The following is a 25,138-nucleotide window of genomic DNA, read 5'->3' on the forward strand; positions in this document are numbered from 1 at the left end:
ATGTTTTCTTCATGATACCCAAAATTTCAAGGAATCAATATTCAAAAAAAAAAAAAGAAGAAAACTCCAATCTCATCTCGCTTAGCAAACCACGGTACAAAGCTTGAATTTTTATCTTTCTTTGAGAAAAAAATGTCAGACTCTTAGTCCCAATTACATAAAAAAATCAAAATCCAATAAAACCCATAAACAAAATTGAAAGCTAGAAAACCCATAAAATTACAGGTCTGAAAATAAAAAAAAATGTTATTATTTTCCCGGTATACATGGCTCAGTTTGGAATAGCTTATTTGAGCTTATCTGACAGCATAAGCTCTTATGCCAGTGTTTGAGAGGGCTTATGCAAACAACTTATGACCTGCCATAAGCTATTTTTAGCTTATTTTCATAAGCTACTCAGGATAGCTTATGAAAAACAGCTTATGCTTATATACAGCTAATTTTTAATTTATTTCAATAAATTTTCAAAAATAGCTTATGAATAAGCGCTTATATCATAAGCGCTTATGACCATAAGTGCTTAATTAATTGCCTTTTCACATTGATTTATTTTTTGTTAACTGTCACAAAAAAATTTGATTTGATTTCTGCTCTGTATTTATTCTTTTGTTTCATATCTTAGGTGTTAATCATGCATGATTAATTTGTAGGAAGTGATAGTATCCCTGTTTTCCTAAATTTTTTTCCTGAACTTTAACTGTTTAATTAGTTTTCTAATCTGACTTCATTACTATGACACTTGTTGTTATTAAGTAGAACCTTATTAGGAATCTGTTATATAAATTGCAGTACTGCTAATAGTGTTAGTTGCTGCTAAAGGGTCAGGGATGAAAAATACTTGACTCATGGCCGTTAACTCCCATTAAAAGGGACCAAAATTACAATTTATCAGCAACCAATGGGATTGACATGTTCAGATTGAGTTTTGATACATCCTGGTAATAACAGGTGGGTCCAACTGCTAAGTTCATCCAAATTCTTTAAGCAAAGTCATATTAAACAGGTGGGGTATGGAATATGTTTGCCATCCCTACTTCCGGACTCCGGTTGCTTCTAAGAGATGAATAAGAAATAATTAAATTCAAATCCTTAGTTGGAGGAATACCAATGCAATCTACCAATCAATGATGGATTAGATAATATCATAATAATTAGCTAGCTTTGTTCCCTGAATCGTAGAAGGCATGGGACATTGTACCTTAGACACCACAACTTTTTATATTAGCTAACTGAACAATTATGGGATCAAATTATAATGTAGTGACTTGAAATGTAAGATATTAAGCGACATGTAGCTTGAAATATCCATGGAATCTAAATTTTTAGTTCAAAAAAAATCTTAATTATTTTCATCTTAAATATCCATGGTATAACATGTTTAGTCAAAGAATGAAAGAAAGGTGAAAAAAATGAATGGATTGAACAAGCAAGACTTTGTAATCGCGTGGAGCCTTGAATTCAATGGCCGGCGTTCAAAATTGATTCGAATGCTTTGAATTTAATCTGTCTTTAGAGGTGCCAGGTGGTACAAATTGCATAAGGTGTAGCTGGGTCAAAGCATCATTTATTTATTCAGAAATTTGAGCTGAGAGTTTTTTTTTAATCTTGATTAAAGTATAATAGACTCGGTATTCACGAGATTAATATCTTGCCTTATAGTCAGCGAATCATGCGGTAAAAAACTGATAAATGACTATATTTCATTTATAAAAGTTGAGATTCAAATTTAACCACTCACTTAAGGGACAAAGTGCACAAAATAACTACATAAACCATATTTGTTGAGTTGACACTTGAGAGGTCATGATTCATGAACATTAATGCTTGCCGTACAGAATGGAAGAATTTAAAGAAGTGAGAATGAGACTAAGTGCAATGGCAGCGGAAATAAATTAGTTGACATTCAATTCTTTTTTACAAAGTTATGGAATTCACATATTTTTAATTATTACATTTAAAGGTCATAACATAATAAAAAATTGTGCCCAACTAAAAATGAAGATCTCTTCACTCCACCCAGACATACACACACAATCAGTTAAATTACGTGTTCAACTTTACAGGTCAAGATCTTTATCTCTTTCTCAGTTTGCACATAAAGTCTGACTCTAACCAATATATTAGTTCAAAGATTGCTAAGAAAACCCTAGAAAATGTAAGTCAGGTTGAAGATGTCTCATTCCCCATCTTTGCTAGGTAATAATTCTAAAGGGAAGAGATTTTGGTTGTTCAATAAAGAATGATTCAATGTGCATTGATAAGTACACCTTTCATAGCTTAATTGTCTCTCTTAATTTACTTGACTACAATATTCACCCATCAAGATTATCGCATGATGGGAGAACACATGACATTAGTCAATATGATTGGTATGCAAAGGTAAATTTCGTCACACTTGGGTGATGGCTGATCAAATACACCTCAAGTGGTTATGTGTATGACCGAGATATGACGAGTTTGAAGCAAGAGTTTAGCTGTCCTATTAAAAAATTAACAAAATTAATTATGTTTTTAATTTGTGTTTCTTACTTCCTATGGTTTTTCAATAAAGTAAAGACAGCATTGAATTCAAGTACTACCATTGAATGGTCAAAAGAAAAAAAAAAGTTAAGAGGGAAAATAAAAGCAGAGAGAAAAAAAGAAAGACATGGTTGTTGTTGTTTGACTGTGTGGTAACAACAGAGTGGGACACCTCAAAACAATAACATCGTCAATGATTTGCATTTTGTCGGATCTTCTTCCTCTTCTATCTATCTCCGATTTCACTTCTTCCTTTGTCTCTTCTCTTGTTCCTCAAATCACACAATTTCCACTGAATCAATAACATCGTGAGTTCTCTTCTTAAATCACCTTCCTTCATTTTCCTTCTTTATTATATCAAAATTTCTATAATTGCTGCATGGTAATCTATTTATTTTGATGCCCCACAAGCTTAATCTAACTCTTCTTATGTTTGATCCATGCTTAGCATATAAATTCATGATTTTTTGGTACTTCCATGATTAAATTTTCATCCTTTTTTTTGAAACTAAATTTTCATCCTTTTACAAAAAAATTATGTTATGTAACCTAGAAGGTTCGTTGAGAAATTCTGGATTTTGTGTATTACACCCTGGAAATTGATTAGGTAGTTTGTGACTTCTTCCATCTGTTTTTGGTGCTGAGAAAGTTAGAAAACATTGTATGGTGATCTGGTTTCGGTTAATTCTTCTTCTTAAACGAAAAAAAAAGTTATTTTCAATTGGGTGCATCTGATGTATGGTAATTGGCAATGGTGGTGTTTCGTTTTCTGGTTTTATTTCCATTTTAGGATTTTTATTAACAATTTTCGTTTTGGTGTGTGCAGGTTTTGATACCAAAATTGTTATTGAATATCTAGTTGCCCTAGAGAGTTTTGTTTTCCTCTAGACAAGCTCGCCCGTTCTTTGAGTTCGTTGAATTGAAGCTGCGACGAATCGAAATCTTTGTGATCTTATTGGCCTGCGGTGATGGCAACAGCGGGTGTAGCGCCTGCTCCTGGATTAAGAGATGCTAATGCAAGTTCAGGTGGTGTTGATAAGTTGCCTGATGAGTTGAATGGCATGAAAATTAGGGATGACAGGGTAAATAAAGATAATTGTCTATTTTATCTTATTCTGTCTGCATCACTCCCTTTAGCGACTTCCTGGTGAATATTTAGTCTACTTATGTCAAAATTTGTTTAACAAAATGCAGGAAATGGAAGAAACTGTCATAGATGGAAATGGGGCTGAAACAGGACATGTAATTGTCACCACTATTGGCGGTAAAAATGGACAGCCAAAGCAGGTTTGATTTCGATATCTTATCTATTACGTGAATAATCAATATGTGTGTTCATATTTACATGGCTATAATGTTGCGACGTTTTTGTGATTGTAGACTATAAGCTACATGGCTGAGCGTATTGTTGGACATGGATCATTTGGTGTAGTTTTCCAGGTCAGTCCCTTGTATGTTCTTTACTTTGCAGCTTTTGATTAGACAGTAGTCTAGATTTTTCAGTAAACTGATATTTATTTATTTTTACCTTTATTGTGTAGGCAAAGTGCTTGGAAACTGGTGAAACTGTGGCTATAAAGAAGGTTCTTCAAGACAAGAGGTACAAGAACCGGGAATTGCAAACCATGCGCCTCATGGATCATCCCAATGTTGTAACTTTGAAGCATTGTTTCTTTTCAACAACTGAAAAAGATGAGCTTTATCTTAACTTGGTACTTGAGTATGTTCCTGAGACTGTTCATCGAGTGATCAGACACTACAACAAAATGAATCAAAGAATGCCCTTAATATATGTAAAGCTTTATTCTTACCAGGTATATTTCTATGTGCTTTATCAATTTTGATCTTTCTTTTCCTGTTTAAAGAGATACTATGAAAGCCTCTACGTGAACCCACTTTGTTGGTTTTCATTCCTTCTGCTTCTTATTTGTAGATATGTAGAGCTCTAGCTTATATTCACAACTGTATTGGAGTCACTCACAGGGATATAAAACCTCAAAATTTACTGGTATGTTCACATGGAAACATCAAAATTTTGTAAGACTAATTTACTATCTCATCTGATGGAGTAGTTCATGCATATCTCTTTTGGATGTTTTCTGATAACAGGTCAATCCTCACACCCACCAGCTGAAGATTTGTGACTTTGGGAGTGCCAAAGTATTGGTATGTTTATTCTCAACCTGGAAATGGAAATCATTCTGTTTTCTCTGTCTATCTGATGTATTAATTGTTTTTTACATATTTGACAGGTCAAGGGCGAACCGAACATATCTTACATCTGTTCTAGGTACTATAGAGCACCTGAGCTTATATTTGGAGCAACTGAGTACACCACAGCCATTGACATCTGGTCAGCTGGTTGTGTACTTGGAGAACTTTTGCTTGGACAGGTATCTAGCTGTTAATTATATTAGGTTATTTGTATATTTAGAATTCATATTGGCACAGAAACTGAAATTGAACTCTTATTCTTGTCAGCCTCTCTTTCCCGGCGAGAGTGGAGTAGATCAGCTTGTTGAAATTATCAAGGTAACATCAGTTCTAAATACTATGTAAAATCATGTTATCTGCCATTTTCTGTCTTTACATGATGGATGGTTCTTACTTTGAATAATCATCACCTGAATGTATAGTGATTGTCTTTACTTGTAACTAACTTGTAGATATCCATAATAATAGTCACCTTGTTTTATTATTTCCTTTATCCTTGTTCAGTGCCATGATATTTTTCATTAGTTCTGAAGATTTATGGGATTCAAGTGCAGGTTTTAGGTACCCCAACTAGGGAAGAAATAAAGTGTATGAATCCGAATTACACTGAGTTCAAATTCCCACAAATCAAAGCTCACCCATGGCACAAGGTGATCGAACGTTATTTTTTCTTGTCTGTTTATGCTCATTATTTCATAGTGATATTCATATATATATATGAACCTTCATCATCAGATCTTTCACAAGCGTATGCCACCTGAAGCTGTGGATCTCGTGTCAAGACTACTACAATACTCTCCAAATCTTCGATGCACAGCTGTGAGTATTTATTTTTTTCAAGATGTGTGAGAGCTTTAAAGACATTTCACATCCTATTGAATACCTTATACTTTCATGATCATTTATGGCTGCTGTTAATGGCATAATCTTTCAATGATATGTGATGAACTCCCTAGTCTGTCTTATTAAAAATTACGTGTGATTTTGAATTTTTATCCATACTTCTTTTTGTCCTTAGTTTTTTAAAAAAATCCTTCTAGTTTTTTTCTGGACATGCCTACTAATGCCATTGTATAGCCTTGAAAGTTCCTTCACTTTCCTTACTGAATTTTCACCAATACTATTTCTATAATTGTCTCCAAATGAACATTATATTAAACTACATTGTTTTGTGCCTTGTGCAATGTAGCTGGAGGCCCTGGTCCATCCATTCTTTGATGAACTTCGTGATCCAAATACCCACTTACCAAATGGACGCTTCCTCCCTCCACTTTTTAACTTCAAAGCCAACGGTAATAACTTATTTTCATTTTAGTATCATGTTATTATATCCTTGTATCGAATTTCTCGTTTAATGCTGGTGTTGTTGGTGATCTGATACAGAGCTTAGGGGAGTACCTGCTGAAATGCTGGTGAAGCTGATTCCATCTCATGCAAGAAAGCAATGTGCGTTGTTTGGTTCGTAGTGGAGTAGTCTTGTGTAAATATTATCTACCCCTTGCCTGTAGAAGTATATCTAGTCTGTCAAGATGTTCATAGTTTTTCCTGTTAACTTGTTTGTTCCCTTCCTTCCATCACACTTCCAATTAGTTATTTTCCTTGTCTTAGAAAGCTCTTTGAGAAGAAGCTTAAGGCTGATTTCTCTTCAGGGTTTAATTGGTTTGTTTATTTGAAACATTGTATATTCAAGTGATGTCATACTTGATCACCATCACTATGTGATCCAGGAGGAGATGTTTTAAAGCGTTCTTTGTATGACCTTAATGATGAGAAATTTTGCTTCGGAACATTATTTATTGTCTTGTATCATTTTCTGGTATTGTCTTACCTTAAAATTTCATCTCTGTCAATGGTAGTTATCGGTGGATATTTCAGATTTATGGCAATGTATCTTCTAAAAGGGAGTAAATCAGGATCAAGGTGTCCAAATTGGGCGTTAAGAGATATGGTTAAATAAGTCCTTATAAATGGTAGAGTTAGCAATACTCACCCTTAAGCTTGTTTTACATTAGCGTTTCGTTACTTACACCTAACAGAAATTCTAAGAGTTATGCAACTGTGGGCACCAAAAAAAATTCAGCTAAAAGCTAGGATAGTTGAAGTTCAGCTACCAAATTCAAGTCGGTTGTTAGTCGTTTCAATCGTTCACGTGAGTATATTTGTAGGCAAATGACATATGATGAGAAACTTGAAATAATTATTATAATCAATTAATCATAATATTCATGTGTTTCCTAAGTTTTTTTCGGAGTGAAAATGAAAATCAGATAGGGATCGGAAATAAGATGTAGGCGGGGGTTATGGTTGAAACGTGAAAATTAGATGTAGGGATTATGGTTTGGCCCTGTAATAGCCCTTTGGGTTTCCCTCATAAATCAGGAACCATATACAATCCTCTCATTCGCCTTGCTGAATGCCACTCTTTTTTTTTTTGGTCAATAATGCCAGTCTATATAACAATAGCAGCTATGCACAAGCATGATACCCTAATCCTAGTTCTTTTGCTTTTTAATAAAGATTGGTGGTATACACTCGATGGACGTAGGGTGTGTTTAGTTGCAATTCTCAAAGGTGGATCAGAGCCTCAAACATGGTTCTTTATCGTTTTTAAGATGAAAACCAATTTTGAGAATCGATTCTACAAGATTGATCCGGATCTGACAGAATTGATTTGGGGAAACTTCTCAATCTTGCTAATCCTATTTGATTTTGTGTATTTATACTACAATTCAATTACGAAAATCAATTCTGGGTAAATGTATCCAAACATAAATCACATCACTTAAACTCACGTTCCCATATACAATTCTCGTCATATCCAATTTTACTAACATTGATACAAACACACAAGTAGACTACAAGAGAGATATAAAAAGAGATGAGATCGATATAGGTAATAGATGTCATATGTGACATGATCAGAATAGAGAAATAGAGAGAAAAAATGTGTATTATTGTATTGTATGCACTATATTTACACGTGTTATTACTGAGGATATCAGCAGAGGTTCACTCCTAAGTATGAGTGGTAAATGATCTCCCTAAAAAGGTTTGTCCACCCACTGAGATTTTACTAAACACATGAATATTTGTGAGAGTTAAATCTGAAATATATCAACATGATCGATTGTGTTAACCAAGTACCATTGTTCATTATTACTCCTATAGCCTATAGGAGAACAGACTTGAGCAAGTACCACTCCCTACCCACGAAGAATTATATTTAGTGACCAATGTAAGTGTTCTATATATGTCCACATCAACCATCATAAAACTCAATCTTCACCAACACCCAATCCTTGTACAAGAACAGAAACCAAGTCAGACAAAAATACTATAAAATTTCCCTCATTGACAGAAGGAACCGAGCAATTAGCCCTGACCAGAAATAGTGGTACCGACTTGGGCGGCGACAGAAAGGTATAGTAGATGGGTTCAAGTGCTGTGTGTGGCTGTGAGTGGAAGCAAAGCAAGAGGCGTGAATTCTCAACTTCAGAGTGGATCAGTGGATGGACGGTTAAAGATTTAAGATATAGTTTAAAAATTCCAAATCAATTATTTAATTAAGGTGCAGACACAGCAGCTAAATTAAAGACTGCATGCCATTCACCTGTTTTTTTAAACCCATATATGAGTCCATGCAAGTTGCCATTATTTTTAGGATAATGCTCCATGCAATTTTTGGTTTATACCACATATATTCTCTATTGAGATTTGAGACAATCTTATTTAAAATCTCCCTACTATATGTAATATTTAAGCGCATGCATTCGTATAGTGTTAGAACAACAATTACTATAATTATAGAAAAACTATAGTTCCGTTTATTGATTTGTTCTGAATACAAAAATTAGGGTTTCATTGTTATTACAAGCATATATAAGCATACTAATGATCCAGATTACAATAATATCCCTATGCCCACTCTACGGCCCTGACCTTTGCCCATTTGACATTACCTATGAGCCATACTCAACATATAGGAACTTGAATGTGAAGCATCTTTCGCAGCCCCGACCCTTGCCCACTTGACATTACTAATTATGAGCCATATTCAACATATAGTAACTTGAATGTGAAGCATCCATTTAAGCTAGAATAACCTCACATCAATTAATGATGTGCTTTGTAAGGATAATGCTTCATGTTAATACTTTTTTGAGTCCAATATGAACGATGTTAGTAATTAAGTTCACCCTACAAACATTAATAGTGGTGAAACCTGCAGATACATATGGTATATAATATATACATATATGAACCCTACAAATATTAATAGAGATGGGTATATAGTTCTTTTAACTGTACCATATATATACAAATATTAATTTGTTATGCTTTAAGGTGTCCGTGGAAGTTTAAACATAACCTTCCTCTGCAGGGGTTTATGCCACTCCTGTCAGCCGGTTGAATTTAGTGCTTGAGTATCTATTGGAAAATTTAAAGTGAGAAGACAATAAAATTACAACAAAACATCCCAAGATACAACAAACGTTTAAACAAAACAGAGAAGAAGTACTAAATATCAACCAATAATGAAAATATATACCTCTCTCACACACAACCCCTGCCAAAACACTCATCTTAATCTATATTACGAGTAAAATTTAAAACAGGTGTGGTAGTCTTCTTCACTTCTTGATTTTTTTGGGTTACAGGAGGAAAATAGGTGTGATAGACTTCTTGTGATCGTGAAAGTTTTTTTTTTTTTTTTGAAATGTGAAACTTATTATAAAGTGAAAGAGAAATATTGTGAATCAACTCACTTTATTACTTCATCATTTCCTTAAACTATCATTACAGAAGTTTCAATTCATCCAATCCAATTAATTAACATTTAAAAGGAAACAATGTATGGCTTAAATGCAACCAATTACTAAAGCTTTAGAAGGTAACACATTCCATATTGTAGGTTTAAAAGACCTTTATATAGGGTAGTTATGAGACTAATCAATCGCCTTACAATCAGCACACTAAGCGATAACAGCTATTCAGTAACTTCCTCCGAATGAGTTAAAACCTTTGAAATACATTGAAAAAGTACAACACTGTCATCATATATATTCATCAATTAAGTGCATGCATATTATGTTCTTAATATATTATATAGTTATGGGAAGAACATGAAAGACTTGTGTAGACTACTCAGCCTGTCATCTCGTTATTCCTTTTTGCCCTTTTCAGAATTGTTAAAGGCAGACTCCACAACCTCGAAAAATGAAGGCCAATGCCTATGTGTTATTTGTCGGTTCCCACTTCTAAAGACATTAAAAAAATTTGGTAATGGGCTAATGAAACTTACCAGATTCTCCACTATGCCTTCTTATTATATATAGTAACTCATCCTTTCTGATTCTGCATGTACTCCAATTCACAGTGCTCAAACTAGTTCAACTTGTTGCAACTTGTGATCTAGTGCTCCTAGTGGTCACTTGAACAACGAAATTAAAACCATTGGTTTCTTCCCAACTTTCCCAAACTCAGGGTGCCTAATTAGTCCATAATTTGAGCCTTTATTTCTTTCATCTCATTTTTAACTCACAACCAATTGTTGTTTCAAGTTTTCAAATTTTCTCCTATTTTATCTGTTTTACCTTCTTATTTCTTTTTTAATCTCCACTACTAAAAAATACTCAGAATGAGGAATTCTCCTATTTTAACACTATCAATTTTCTCCATATACTTTCTTACGTTATTTCTTTCCACACAAGCAAGATACCATTTCCATACAAAACACCACCAGCACCCACATTCTCAAAAGTCTTCAGGAATTTCACTACCACCTGCTTCACTCCCTTCACCTTCTAGCTATACTGATGATGATGCTCCTAGTCCTAGCCCCTCTGGTGATGAAAACTACCATGATGAATCTAACTTGTTCAATATAAGAACATTTGGGGCCATTGGTGATGGAATAGCTGATGATACAGAATCCTTCAAGATGGCTTGGGACAGTGCCTGCCTAAGTGAATCAGAAGTTAACACTATCCTTGTTCCCCCTGGATTCTCCTTCGTTATTCAATCTACTATATTCACAGGTCCTTGTCAAGGTAGCATAGTATTGAAGGTAATGTACTTAACTAAGCACATTTTTTGTTCTGCTGGTTGAGTTTTCAAGTGTGAGTTTGGAGACTCACATTGTTCAAGAATGAGTCCAAGATAATATAAGAAACATGACTCACATAACCAAAGCACTAAGTATAGATGTGGTGTCCAATTCTCGTTGTGGTCTTGTTAGTTGGCCGGCCCCAAGGACAGACCTAGGCATAAGAAAATGGGGCGGTTGCTGGTCGCCCCAAGAGAAAAAGAATTCCTTAACAAAGCAGTGTAGAAAGGATATATTGCCCCCTTAAATAATTTATATTATCTCTTTTAATTAGTCATTGTAGATTTCATTTCATGTGTTAAACTTTTGCCCCCTTCACATATTTTTTCTAGTTCAGTCCCAGCCTGCCCATTGGGCTTCCCCTGTCTCCCCCAACACCTCTTGCATCATGGATAAAACTTATGATTAAAGCTCACTATTTTACTTTTCATATGGAGAAGGTTGATGGAACTCTTATGCCACCTGATGGACCTGAATCTTGGCCAAAGAACAATAGCAAGCGTCAATGGTTGGTCTTTTATAGAATCAATGGGATGTCACTTGAAGGAAGTGGTTTAATTGATGGGAGAGGACAAAAATGGTGGGACCTTCCCTGTAAACCTCATAAGGTATTCATGATTTCAAAGTATTAACAACAACAAAATAAGCAATTTTGATGTTTCAAGTACATTAGCTGATCCCTAATAAATTCCACAGGGACCTAATGGGACAACATCCCCAGGACCTTGTGACAGCCCAGTTGTAAGTTATCAAATCAAAACCTTTCTTATATATGCATCTTGTGCTTTTATAACTGCATTATGGTATATAATGTCATGAACCAGACGCTTAAACTGTTGGGGTAAAAGATACATGAATGATTTTTATGTTATATTTCACATTGGGCAAGAACTCATTGGCCTTGAAGCGTGACACTGCACAGATCGACATGCTGAAATTCAAGTTTTTATTAGAATAATGGGACAACAAGGATTGATATCTGACCACTCAGTCATAGAAACTCTGTTACCATACCATGTCATGAATTAACTTCTGCAAAAGCTTAAGTTGTTGAGTAAAGTACACACCAATGTATATTTCTAATATATAACTTTACATATTGCAGGCCTTAAGGTTTTTCATGAGTTCCAACTTGACTGTAAAAGGACTTAGGATAAAAAATAGCCCCCAATTCCATTTCAGATTTGATGGCTGCCAAAGTGTCCATGTAGAATCAATCTTCTTAACAGCTCCAGCACTAAGCCCCAACACTGATGGAATCCACATAGAGAATACCAATGACGTGAAGATATACAATTCTGTCATTTCTAATGGTTAGCCACCAATATTCCCCTACTTTCCCTTCATCTTTTGCATCAAAAAGGAATTAGCATTAGATGTTTTATGAATTATAGGTGATGACTGTGTGTCCATTGGATCTGGTTGCTATGATGTTGATATAAAGAACATGACATGCGGACCAGGTCATGGAATCAGGTAACTTTTTATTATTTCAAGAGAACTTTCATCAATAGGGTATTTTCTTGTTCTTATGGTTAACTTCAATCTATTTTCTCTAGTTAATGTCACTGTATTAATTTTTTCAGCATTGGTAGTCTGGGAAATCACAACTCTAGAGCCTGTGTTTCAAACATCACAGTGAGGGACTCAGTCATAAAATTGTCAGATAATGGGGTTAGAATCAAGACATGGCAAGGTGGATCAGGATCAGTATCAGGAGTGACATTCAGCAACATTCACATGGATAGTGTGAAGAATCCCATTATAATTGACCAGTTCTATTGCCTTAGCAAGGAATGCACAAACAAGACCTCTGCAGTGTTTGTATCAGATATAGTTTACTCAAACATAAAGGGAACTTATGATGTAAGGCACCCTCCTATGCATTTCGCTTGCAGTGACTCTATCCCCTGCACCAACTTGACTCTTTCAGATATTGAGCTTCTTCCTGCTCAAGGAGACATGGTGCTTGATCCTTTCTGTTGGAATGCTTATGGAAATTCAGAGACACTAACTATTCCCCCAGTGTTTTGCTTGCTGGAAGGTTTTCCTCAGTCCATTTCAACCAATGATATAGATCATTGCTAATCCACTGAATTCTGCAAAGCAAAAATGTGTGTTTGTGTATATAATTGCTATGGAAGTGATTAAGGAATGTAGTGTAATCTTGAGTATTTGTGTGTGGTTGTTGAGGAGTTGTGTTTTATAAGCTCCTCCTCAATTATTGTTATGAAAGGGAAGTTTGGACTTGTTGGCTTGAATTTGTGACCAACATGTATGTAGCTTAAAGTGTGTTATTTTTAAAGATCAATCATGATGAATGTGTTAAGAATGAGTCCAAAACATGGCATTTGCAGCATTTCTCCTGAATAAATCTTGATCCACTACTGCCATTATTGTCATGGGCCATGGCTATATATTTTTGGCAAAATGTTGTTATATATAAATTTGAAACAAATGGTATCGTAGGAATGTAGGATTGAGGAGTCTGAAGGAATATAAAGGGAAGAATAATTTTGGTCAAATTACTCAAATATGTCTATGTCTTCTCGCCACCCAATTTTACCGCACTTATATGTGCGGGATCAATTAAACACCACATTTATAAGTGTGGAACACAAATTATACATTCCGTACATTAAATGTGAGGAAGGGGATGGTATGAGGATGACATGAATATCTATAGACGTGACATTAAAATCAATTCTCAACATCAAATCGTTTCGTGAGTAGCTTTTACATTTAAAACTGATCTTGAGAAAAGAAAAGTTCATCAAACATGCCAAAGTTGAGGTATATATTATACCTGGCTCTGCTGTATTAGCAAAACAACTGACACTTTTAAGAATTTTTTGTATCTTTCTGTTGAACTTAATGCTTAAATTCTGCACAGAACTTTTGCCTCCCATGAAATTAAATATTATAATTCGGTTCAGGTTGAAACCAGTAATCCTATTTAAATCAGAAACTAGAAACTAGTAGAAAGATTCCAAAACTGCCTTAGCACCTAGGAAGATTAAGGTCATGACTGATGAGGGTACCAGTACACGGATTTAGATATAATGCAGTAAAAATATCACAAAAATACTGCAATAAAATAATTAAAATAGTTAGATGAAAATCGGACAGCTCAAATTCCATTGAAGTCATCCATGTTCTTCATCCAATGGCTTTGATTTGTTGTGTCACCAAGTCCTAGTATAAACAAAAATGGGGAATCTAGAAAGCAAAACAAAAAGGAATGGTGATTACATAATAATCAGTGAGCGTGAGTATATACCAAGCGGATTTGTAATCCATGACCCTCACTTCTAATTGGATTCTGAAGTGAAAGGAGTGACAAATTGCCTTTTTCAATTCTGCATGCGTGGTGGTGGTGTCCACTCTAATTATGGGTCACATAGTGTCTATATTTTACAAGGAAGGTACTCACTCACTCTTGCACTCACTCAGAAAAAAAGTAACATTCGGTGCACGGGCTATGTTCAATTTCCACCCACCAAAAGTACTTTTTTTTCCAAACGTTATTATTGTTACTACCGCAAAATGCAAGACATGAAACCTTTGGATAGAAAGAAAGTTAACATGCTCTTGCTAGATTGGGATTTCAGGAAAATAGTTTTATCTAACATCAATTTTAGTCTACACCCCTTCTCAAATGCTTGGTTAAATGCTTTCAGCTTTTAGGCCCATTCTTCTCCTGCTACCTCTCCTTTTCATGCTGCATTGCTGCTGCCTGCTACACTTGTAAGATCGATCATTCTATAACACTCCAGGCGTTTACAAGATCCATTTTCAGATATCCTTTTGGCTTTTCATTTCTTGTTCTGGACCAGGCAAAGTCCTCACAAGGAGATACAGATCACATCACATTTAATTGCAAAGCATCTAGGCCAAGTGGCCAACACACTATGTGCATGTTTGGGGCGTTAGAGTCCATGCTAGCAATGTGATTTCATGTATCTCAATGTATCAACAGAGAAGTTACAATTTGACACGTTGAGTTTAACGTGAATTAGAAAAGAGAATTTTGACATGTTGGCTTCAACGTAAATATATATTGAGTTCAACGGAAATCCAAGTGTACACTATGCAATGTATAACCTACGTCATACTACCGATATCGGGTACAAATACGGGAACGGGGTACAAGATTTTTAAAACACAAATTCACCGGTTAAAATGGTTTTTCTGTAAATTAATTTTTATAGTTACAAAAAAGGCTTCTAGGAAAAATATTAATAATCATGAGAACAACTTGGAGGTAAAGAGAAGTTAGGGTAATAGCTTGTGGTAACACTTTTTTTTCAGCAGCTAGAGAAAAAGTGAAGGACATATAGCTCCTATACTACATTATCAATGAAGGGATGTCGCATGAATATGGGCATGGAAGCCTGTCCAAAGTTTAATGAAAAAGGTAGCAAAAGGAATCTAGGCCACTAAAAAGGGCATCTCATCTACCCACTACTGCAGGTTTATGTCTGTCTGATATAAATTAAACTTTATTTATGTAAAAAGCAATTTATTTTTGGAAAAAGAAAAAGTGACAGCAAAAAAATGTATTCATTAACGACAGATTAATTGGTATCTATTCACAATGAAGAACACTAGAAATGAACATAAATGAGACAATGGGAACTGAAAATCGGGTGGCTTTCATGCACGCCAGTTCAAAAGGCAATGAAAACGGTGCTGAACACATCAACTAGATAATTATTATTTTATTTTTTAAAAAAGACTTCATTCATTAAAAAGATAAAATTAAACTGACTTAAAAACCATTAAAGCCCGTTTGGAAGAGCTTATCTGATAGTATAAGTTCTTATATCAGTGTTTGAGAAAGCTTATGCAAACAGCTTATGGCAGACCATAAACTATTTTGAGCTTATTTTCATAAGCTACTCATGATAGCTTATGAAAAAGAACTTATGCTTAAATATAGTTTATTTTTTATTTATTTAAAAAAAAATTAAATAACTTATGAATAAACGCTTATGTCATAAACGCTTATAACCATAAGCGCTTAATTAAGTTGTGTTTCCAAACTGGGTCATTTGTACTGGTTGGGTTAGTATAAATAAAATTTAGGCTTGTAACAAAAAAAAATAGGCTTGAACGTATTCTCTAGTAAGAGTGAGTAAGAAATTGACCCTTTCGGCTCCAGCCCAAAACTATTTTCCACCGGGCCTATTATTGACATAATTGGTTGGTCTGCTTTTCCCTCATGTTTGGATTTAATTTGGGCCTGCAAAACAGGTGTTAAATTTTCCATTCCACTCATTAAATTTCTCATCCCAACTAATTTTCTAAAACCCCAAAATACCCTCCATTTTCTGGAACATAAAGAGATTGAATGTTGAATTTTGTCTTTCTACAAATGATCATTCATCTACTTATAGAGACAAATTTGGCTAACCTAAGACCGTTAAGTCTTTAACAACCATCTGTTGTCACTACCCACGTTTATGTGTTCTTACAAGCATTAGCAGATCGTGAGGTGTTAGTGTTTTATTTTTTCTAATCAGCCTGAAAGCTTGTTTTGAGCCAATCTACCATATATCAGCTAGTTCATTGGCAATAATCGTTTTCCCTAAATCAACGAGATTAAACCTGTTGATACTTTCACACGTGGGGATCTTCTAGAAGCCTATGAAATATCTTCAATTATGTATTTGAACTCTTGTACATTTCCTCAAATCTTGTCCATATTCATAACTCATTCATCTAGTCGGTCTATCTTAATGTGTTAACGTATGAGCCTAGATCCACGACTAGTACTCCCAACGGCTAGTTTGCCTTAATGACTAGCTAGTAAGTCTCTCTTTGGCTACCTTAGTACTTAGTAGCCGTTACAGAATTTTGGGTGCCAACAAATTCTAATTTTACTGTGTTGTTTTCTTCTTATTCTTTTGTCACTTAGACCCTCTACAAGCGAAGATAATTAGCAAGAGCATACAAACGAAGATAATTAGCAAGAATAGCATCCATGACAAATTATATGTCTTCAAAGCTAAAAGCACTCCTTAAAAATATGTTGATACTTCTTCCAATGTATTTTTCTTTACATTTTATTTATTGTAAAGATCAAAACGTATCTTTTGTGTATTTAGTTCTCGAGATATGATTAATTTACTGCTTCACTTCAATATCCATTTTTTATTTATGTCTTTATTTTCTTTCAATCATATCATTATTTATATCTTTTACTTTCTCTCAATTTTTTTCCCTATCTTTATGCTTCGTGCACTTCTTCTTCATTTATAATTTACTAGGATTGTGACCCGTGCGACGCACGGGGCCTTCATACGTAGTTTTATCTTTTTTTATGATTTAGATTTTATATAAGCAACTAACTGAGCATACGTTGTTGAATAGCTAAAATTAAAAGCTATAACATAATATGATTTATGTTACAAATGGTATTAGAATATATATGCATGAGATGGAACTCGAGATGGCTGTCGTTGGCAAGTTTGGAAGTTTTCTCCTTGTGCCTCTTGTCAAGAAGCGTTGTTTAGTTTTGGTTTAATTTTCCTTTGTACAAAAAAAAAGAGATGTCTTTTAGTACAAGAACATAGTTTCTTTCACACCTCAATTTAAGTAGGAAAAAGTTTGAATCAGGATAGCGAAAATATGAGATAAGATAGATGATATAATTGAGAAAGATGAGAGATAGAAACAAAGTAAAGGAGAAAGGGATTGGAAAAAAGATTAAGTGTAAATAAATCCTAGCTCTTGATACAATCGAGGAAAAATAACCAACAAAGCCTTGAAATATGTAACTAAGAAATTCAATTGTCTTTCTCAAAGGTTTGAAATATCTATGAAAGAAAAGGAGGTGGAGGAAAGAAAATAATGAGACCCACACATCAATAAAGTCCACCATTAACAAACTGCCAGTATCAAGCTCATTCTTGGATTATAAATCGTAAATCAAGATAAGAGTTTTGGAGAAATCATGTTTTTAGGCAGCTTAAGATCACCACCATCCACCTAAAAAGTAAAAATAGTATACACATATATCTTTATATAATCAAATTGAACTTGTTAACAAAAAGAGACACAAATGTTCATCAAATTGAAAAAGTTTCTTTATGATTTGAAGGAAACATCATTGAGATAAATAATTAATAATCGAAGTGAATGTATTTGATGTGCATTGATATTCATGATGTCATGAAAGTGAAACAAGATAGTGAAAAACTATGGGAAGTAGCAAGAGTGAGACATACATGACATGTTATGCCAATGAGTAGTATTGCTCAAGGCATTTCATTTAGTTATAAGCTAGAATTATGCGTTAACAAAAATCTTTCAAATTTCAATTAAGAATAGCTATTCAAGAAAATCTAGCAACAAAGCCATATAAGAAAATTATAATCTAGATAATTAACTCTATGAAAACCCAAAATCCAAAATGTCAATTACATGATAAACCAATTCAGATCCCCTACCAGCTGCATCAAAACTAACTCATGCTAAAATTGGATTTACAAATTAAGATTATATTTCTTGTGCTGGATTTTGTATAAAGATCTTCTATATCCCCAGAGACATAAGATAACATGGATATTGCTTCTTCAAAACCATGTACAGATTTTTCAAAAATAGCTTTTTCCACATCAAAACTTTCTGCTTTTCCTTGGAATAGTCCTTACATAAACAGTTAGTTTTCATTTAGCCATGTCATAAATACTGGTGTTAAGAGATTGAAAGCAAAAACAAATAGTATGAGAAATCTCGATGCTTTGTTTTAGTTATTATTCCTTCTACATTCAGACATCATTCCTTACTTATGAAGACTCCCTCTCCAAAATCTCCCTCGCTGCTTTTACTTCCCATCTTTTTTAAGTTCTTATGAAAACAGCAAATGATTAAGCTTGCCTATATGTATTAGGGGTGTTCGCGGATTGGATTGGATCGGTTTTGAGGAGAAAAATCATCCGATCCGATCTCATCGGTTTTATGATTTTGTCATCCAATGGATTTTTTACTAAATTCAAATCCGAACCAATCCGATCCAATCTATAGCGGTTTGGATTGGATTGGATTGTTCGGTTTTTGTTTCACTTTTTTGTGCTTAAAAATTGTGTTTTATAAATTTAAAAAATATATAATATATAATATATGATAAATACAACGATACATAATTTATAACATTAATATAACATTCATAAATTATAACATAGTCAACATATTTTTAAATTATGATTATAATTGTTTACATTAATGCATGTATATAGTTCAAATAATTACTTGAACTGTTTTTATTAAAACGTAATTTTATAAATAAGCATGTGTGATATAATCAATATATATACAATAAATATGTACTATGTAAGTGTAAATGGAATGATATATGTATAACTAAAATTATACATATTTGTGAATGTTCGGTTTGGATTGGATTGGTTCGTGTTTGGAAATCAAATCCAAAATCCGATCCGATCCAATAAATAATTTCGGTTTTTTCAATTTTCAGTCCGTTCGGTTTTCTGTTTGATTGGATTTCGGTTTTTTTGGATCGGTTTGTCGGTTTTGTTTGGATTGGTTCGGTTATGAACACCCCTAATATGTATTGCCAAGGTGAAAATCATGAACCTATTCCTACCCTAAATTTGAAGCATTCCTTGCCGACAACTCCTGCATCTAATTGCAGTTTTACAGGGGTTCCAAATTCCTTGTACCGTGAAATAGTTAAATCACTTCTTCGTAGGAGTGCATATACGCTTTGCTACACTCTGGAAATGAAACAACAACACAAAATGATGATATTAGATGATAAAAAGACCAAGATATAGCTATAGCAAGTTGTATAAAATGCATACATAGATAGAACATTCAAACCAGTACATGTCATGTTTAAAAAAATTGTGACTTGAAAATTCTGCATCTGCAGTCTTAGAAGGGACAATAAGTGTATAACCTACAATTAGCAAGGTTCAACAGTATGATCTTTAGAAAAACCCACACAGTTACACCAAAATTAAAGTCAATTCATGTATCAACATCCAAAATTAGTTACTAATATTAGTGGTCAAGTATAATAATGAAGATGTACAAACCAATTCCATGCAGTTGATCATCATTCACGATTTCAAAGTTCTTGTATGTGTAACCGATGAAGTTAACATCTTTAGATGACAGCATCTGCATCAAATAACACAATAATGTCACATGACTTGACTTGAGAAAGTACATGTCCCTCACAAAAAGTTATGATCCTTGAATTTCAACAAAGAGGCATTTGTATTCAGAGTTACTACCAAAAGTTATGTAAAATTTTAGTTTGGTCTGTAAAATTAATCAAGTATCTTTAAACTAAAGGCTTGCTTCTATTGGCAAAATGCTACAAGCATAACAAAAGGGATCCAAAGATAAGTATTTAACCTATTGAAAAGTTCCTCAAACTATTCAAAGGACTGTCCTTCATAATTATCACATGGCATAGATATGTCAAAATATTTACCGTTTCATGAAAAACAGAAAAGCAAAGAAGCATATGGCAACTTTTGACATAGAACCCCAATAATCTCACAACATATCGTTAAGCTTCAAAGGAGAAGAAATGGTCTATTGGAAGAACCTAGATAGTAACATTATACCTATTAAATTAAAAATGCCAAAATTATAGCAACTAAAATAAGCTAACTATATACAAAATTCAAACAAGAACGAACCTTTCTCCATGGGCCTGCTTTTGAGGAAGGTTGAGTTTGGTTGTCCACCTACACATTATTAGTACATCAAGAGAGCATGAACTGGTTAGAAACAGCAGGCCAATAAACATTTTTATATCTGTGAATAAAGACATATAGATACCTCCTCAAACTTCTCAAAATTTTGAGTATCTAATTCATCATTGACCTCAGGAATAAAAGCAGCTTTCATTTGGTACAATTTGTCCCATTCAATACCTTTGAACCATGGATGAGCCTGGAAATAAAAGACCGGCCAGTTATTTTGTTAATACACAACTGTAACCCAAAGTAAATCATAAAATTTATAAAAGAACACACAAAAAACACCTTTATTTCATCAGCCCCTTTGGTTCCAAGCCTCTGCTGCACATTACAAAGTAGTTTGCTAATAAGATCCTTTGCCTCTGGAGATAGTTTAGCTTCTTCTGGAAATAGTCAGCATCCGAATCTGAATGACGATACCAGATGGTTTATATATATAAACAAATAGTATAAAGATATATACATTGAAAAAAGATACTAAATCTGAATTTGAACAACTTTAGATTGATCCAATAACCAACACAAACAACCAATGCAATAACACTTGCAAAAAATGTTTAAAGAATGATCCTTACTCAAAGGGGAAAAAAAAGAAAAGGGAACCCAGTTCCCACATATTTAATTACATACAAATTCTATGAAGGAAGATAATAGAACACAAAGGTATAAACTCTATCAGTGTATGAACTGATATTTTTCAGCTCCTAGCAACAATAAGGGAAAACAATCAGTCCATTCTCATTACATTGAGGGCACTGACTGCTCTCTTTCTCTTCAATTTCTGCAATAACCTTGTGGCTTCCATTACACTTGAAGCACAGCACAAACCTGACCCCACCACATGCATCACAAGGACCATCAAAGCAATCCATTTGAACCCCTTCAAAGAGTTCTTCAGCCTCCCCTGCTCATGCAAGCTCACAACTTCTTCAGCCCCACCAATGAACCTCCCCTTCACAAAGAGCCTTGGAGGATCTGTTTTCCCATCCAGAATGCTCCGCAGTTAATCACTTTGTCCATTGATATGTCCCTCTCAAAATACAAAACCTTGAAACTCTGTAGTAGGAAGCGGATTTTGCTGCAGTCTTCAAAGGTTTTCCTGATTCCCCTGAGTGTTTAAAGCCACTAATAAAATAGCAAAAGCTATGTTTGTAATGTACAACCAACCAACTTGAGGAAATGGGATAAATAATACCATCAGGGCAAGGTTGAGGGTAAATGAAGTAACTCCTACTGGTACAGTTACTAAGACCAACATACCAGGACTCCAATTGAAGTCAATCCTCATTGATCCCAGATAATGATTCCTAGCCTAACACCCCTAAAGAGAACTTGTAAGTCAGAATTAAATTACAAATTAACACAAATGCACGCAATCTCAGTTTCATTAAAAAGAGGGAAAGAAAGATAAATTAAAAAATTATATGCTAATCAGATTAACATATATGGTTAGGACTAAACCTCAGCATCAATTAAAACAATGTGAATAGCATATGGACTCAATGGTTCATTTACAACTTAGTCAGTTTTAGCTTTAACAACAACCACAGCAAAAGCTTTTCAAAAGCATGAATAATCATTTACAGGAATAAAAATCCACACCTCTTCTTGATCAGCTGGCTTTGCATACACACCATATCTTTCCTTCCTGCCATCATTCAATCCCAAATCAATAAAAAATAGCATCGAATATACTTTTATGCAGTGCATTCACTAATTTCCTGCTATCATTCATAATAAAATGATAATGAATCATAACTAAAGAGAAATGAAGGATTAGAACACATTTTTAACTGTACCAGGTGAAGCAAAGCACCATCATCATCGTTTCTTTTATTTCAGCTAGTTTTCTACACATACAAAAATCAATGAAAGACATCAAATATAACATATAAAAGAGGACCAGGTAAATCATCCATTGATGTAACTAAAAAACACAGCAAGATAAATCAAGTGATGTCATAAAAACTCCAGCAATTATAGAAGGGTGAAAAAAACAAAGGAGAGACACTATATATAAAGAACAACATGCTATGGAAGAAAAGTATCAATGTTTCAGCAGACTTCTTGAAGGGAAAACACAAGCAAGGCAACACTCATATAGTTCCTGAAATAAGAGTATCAATTCAGCAATATATTGCAGTAAAAGATCTTGCACCAGACGCCAAGCAAAAACTGTCATACCTAAGCCAGTGACGCGAACTTTAGGGATACAATTGAGCCTGCACAAAGCTACGAAGTAGGAGGAGGAAAGGAAAAACCAGCTGGCGATAGGAAAAAGAAAGGGGAAGACGTCAAACTGTGAACTTGATGATGCAGATGGGAGTAGGAGGGAAGGAGCCAAGCGAAAAACGTCACTCTGCACCACTGACGCAAACTTTAGGACTGCCATGGCCACTGAACACAATTGTGAGCGTAGGAGGACGAAGGTGATGACAATTGATGAAGAGGAAGAAACAGCAGCAAAAGACGTCAAAGCTGTTAGGGTGATGATGTTTTTTAATTTGGGCCAAAACTTGAATATTGCATCAGAAAAAGCCCGCCATCTTTGAAACGTAAGGAGCAGTTACCCCAAAAAAAAAATTACCCGTGAACAGTAACCGGGATTTTGAAATATAGGATAGAAGATAGTGAAGTTTGAACAAATGTCTATTGATTAGCGGTGGACTCCTCCAAAGTTCAACCCACCAAGTCTTCTTTTGCTTATTATGTTTAGAAGAAAAGCAACGACTACGCACTTGCTGTCGTAATGGTACGACGTCACCCCATGTGGTGCAATGACGAAATATTATTCCCGTTCAACAACTTTCCATCCTTGCTTCTCCCTACTCTTCTTTTTGTAGTGAGATTAAAAATTGCTCTTAATAACAATGGCATTTAAAAAAGGATATTTTGATTATTTCAGTGATTTAATTCAATTATCAAATATTTTAATGTTATATTTATAGTCAAATTGGCTGAAACACCCGATATTCCGATACCCATTTTATTTTGAGAGACACCATAACGTTTGCCTCCCATTTTTTTTACCACATTTCCAAGAAAATTAATATCCATGTCTCATTTCATTTATAATACATTAATTATTATATCACTTATTTTTCTCTAATTTTTTTCATTCTCTCAAATGTGAGTATAATTTTGGTGTAAATTAAACATGAACTTATTCTATAATTAATTGGAAGACTTTTCTTGACTATATGTAGGAAAAAGTATACCATATGTGGCACATTAGTCATCGAGATTACTATAGAATAATGGACAGCTTGACATCATCATGATAAATGACCATCACCACTCCACATTCCACAATCATTCAGCATTTCTTTGAAGAAGCAACTTAGAAATTGCGTGTTGTTGTCTCTTTCTTCTTCGATCTCATAACAGACAAAGCATATCTGAAACATGGAGTTCGACAACGGTGGTAGCAAGAAGAGGAAAATTTGCCTTGATGATCAGGAAGATCAAGAAGACGAAGCGAAGATGGAGATATTCTTTGCTCTGGTGAGAAGCATGCGCGAGACACGTGATCGATGGATCAATTTCAAAACAGGTGACACCTGCAAGGAAGAAAATAATAAAGACATTATTATTCCAGTTTGGAAGCCCACGTTTCAAGTTGAAGATTTCATGGAAGATCAAGAAGCTATTAAGTGCCCAAACCCAGATCAATTGCCTAGTAGTGTGGACTTATTAGCAGGTGCGCCCTCTCAGAGTAATAACCTTGATTATAAGCAAGAAGACTCAGCCAAAAAAGGTATTGACCTGAGTCTATCACTTTGATATAATTAAAGATGACGGACATATGTCAGACTCCAATATTAGAAAGAGAATGTCAAAGTGAGCGTTGATATCATGTGTGTGTACACTGCATGCCCTTTCAAGTGATCATGGTGGCCTAGCGGGTGGCCTAGATTTTATACATGTTCGTGCTCGATGCCCAGAAACCTAATGTGGTGTCTTTGTTTAACTTGAATACTTGATTGCTTGCAACTTGTAGATTTGTGTTTAATTAATGGTTTATGTGTCATTCTGTCAGTGTTGTATTTAACTTGTACTTCAATTAATGAATGAATGGTGCCCTTGTTCATTTTGATCACTACTTCGAAATTCAATGTTTTTTTTAATCAATTGAATGTGATCAGAAAACATGTGAGAATCGTATCTATTACTCTAAGTGCGTGTTTCAGAAGCTTTACGGCACTCCCCTCTTTCCTAATCTTTGTTTTTTTCTTACATTGGAAAAATAAATTTAACCCGTCAAGAATCGATCCCTAGATCTCCCTCTACTAAAATTATATGTTTCATAACTCCTACCACTTGAACCATCCTACAAGGAATCTAATCTTTCTTATTTAAAGTTATGCTGATAATTTAAGAGGTAATTAATTGATTGGTATACATAGTGTTATAGAAGTAATAGAAAACCATTCATGTGTCTCTTATTCCCAAGTGCTTAAGATTTTGGAATAATTGACGACTTGACATGGTATTAGAACATCTATGACTAAGTGGTGTCCAGAGCTCAATCCTTGCCACCAGCCCCAATTCTTCT

At 34.4% G+C, this 25,138-nt stretch overlaps 2 protein-coding genes and 1 long non-coding RNA gene across 4 annotated transcripts; 2 read left to right on the forward strand and 1 right to left on the reverse strand.

The window, feature by feature from the left end:
• The first annotated feature begins 2,670 nt into the window (after positions 1-2,670).
• Positions 2,671-6,526, forward strand: LOC130717997 (glycogen synthase kinase-3 homolog MsK-3-like). The gene is made up of 13 exons (XM_057568428.1): positions 2,671-2,828; positions 3,347-3,602; positions 3,715-3,807; positions 3,901-3,960; positions 4,062-4,334; positions 4,454-4,528; positions 4,630-4,686; positions 4,773-4,913; positions 5,002-5,052; positions 5,289-5,384; positions 5,470-5,553; positions 5,924-6,026; positions 6,118-6,526. The coding sequence occupies exons 2-13, from the start codon at positions 3,489-3,491 to the stop codon at positions 6,198-6,200; spliced, it is 1,230 nt and encodes a 409-aa protein (XP_057424411.1). The 5' UTR covers positions 2,671-2,828; positions 3,347-3,488; the 3' UTR covers positions 6,201-6,526.
• A 3,561-nt stretch (positions 6,527-10,087) lies between these two features.
• LOC130720734 (polygalacturonase At1g48100) lies at positions 10,088-13,175 on the forward strand. Its single transcript, XM_057571426.1, has 6 exons — positions 10,088-10,801; positions 11,281-11,448; positions 11,537-11,581; positions 11,946-12,153; positions 12,235-12,316; positions 12,427-13,175. The coding sequence occupies exons 1-6, from the start codon at positions 10,373-10,375 to the stop codon at positions 12,926-12,928; spliced, it is 1,434 nt and encodes a 477-aa protein (XP_057427409.1). The 5' UTR covers positions 10,088-10,372; the 3' UTR covers positions 12,929-13,175.
• Positions 13,176-19,085: 5,910 nt separating this feature from the next.
• On the reverse strand, positions 19,086-23,325 carry LOC130718618 (uncharacterized). 2 transcript variants are annotated; one of them, XR_009012730.1, is made up of 8 exons: positions 22,768-23,325; positions 22,383-22,433; positions 22,186-22,231; positions 20,869-20,989; positions 20,663-20,776; positions 20,521-20,568; positions 19,694-19,990; positions 19,086-19,581 (listed from the first exon to the last, which is right to left on the reverse strand). It is a non-coding gene; the product is annotated as an uncharacterized LOC130718618 (long non-coding RNA). The 2 variants fall into 2 exon arrangements; XR_009012729.1 differs by having other exon boundaries at positions 19,906-19,990; positions 22,768-23,294.
• Between the last annotated feature and the right edge of the window lie 1,813 nt (positions 23,326-25,138).

Source organism: Lotus japonicus, chromosome 5, assembly GCF_012489685.1.
Source record: "Lotus japonicus ecotype B-129 chromosome 5, LjGifu_v1.2".
Classification (NCBI taxonomy): Eukaryota; Viridiplantae; Streptophyta; class Magnoliopsida; order Fabales; family Fabaceae; genus Lotus; species Lotus japonicus.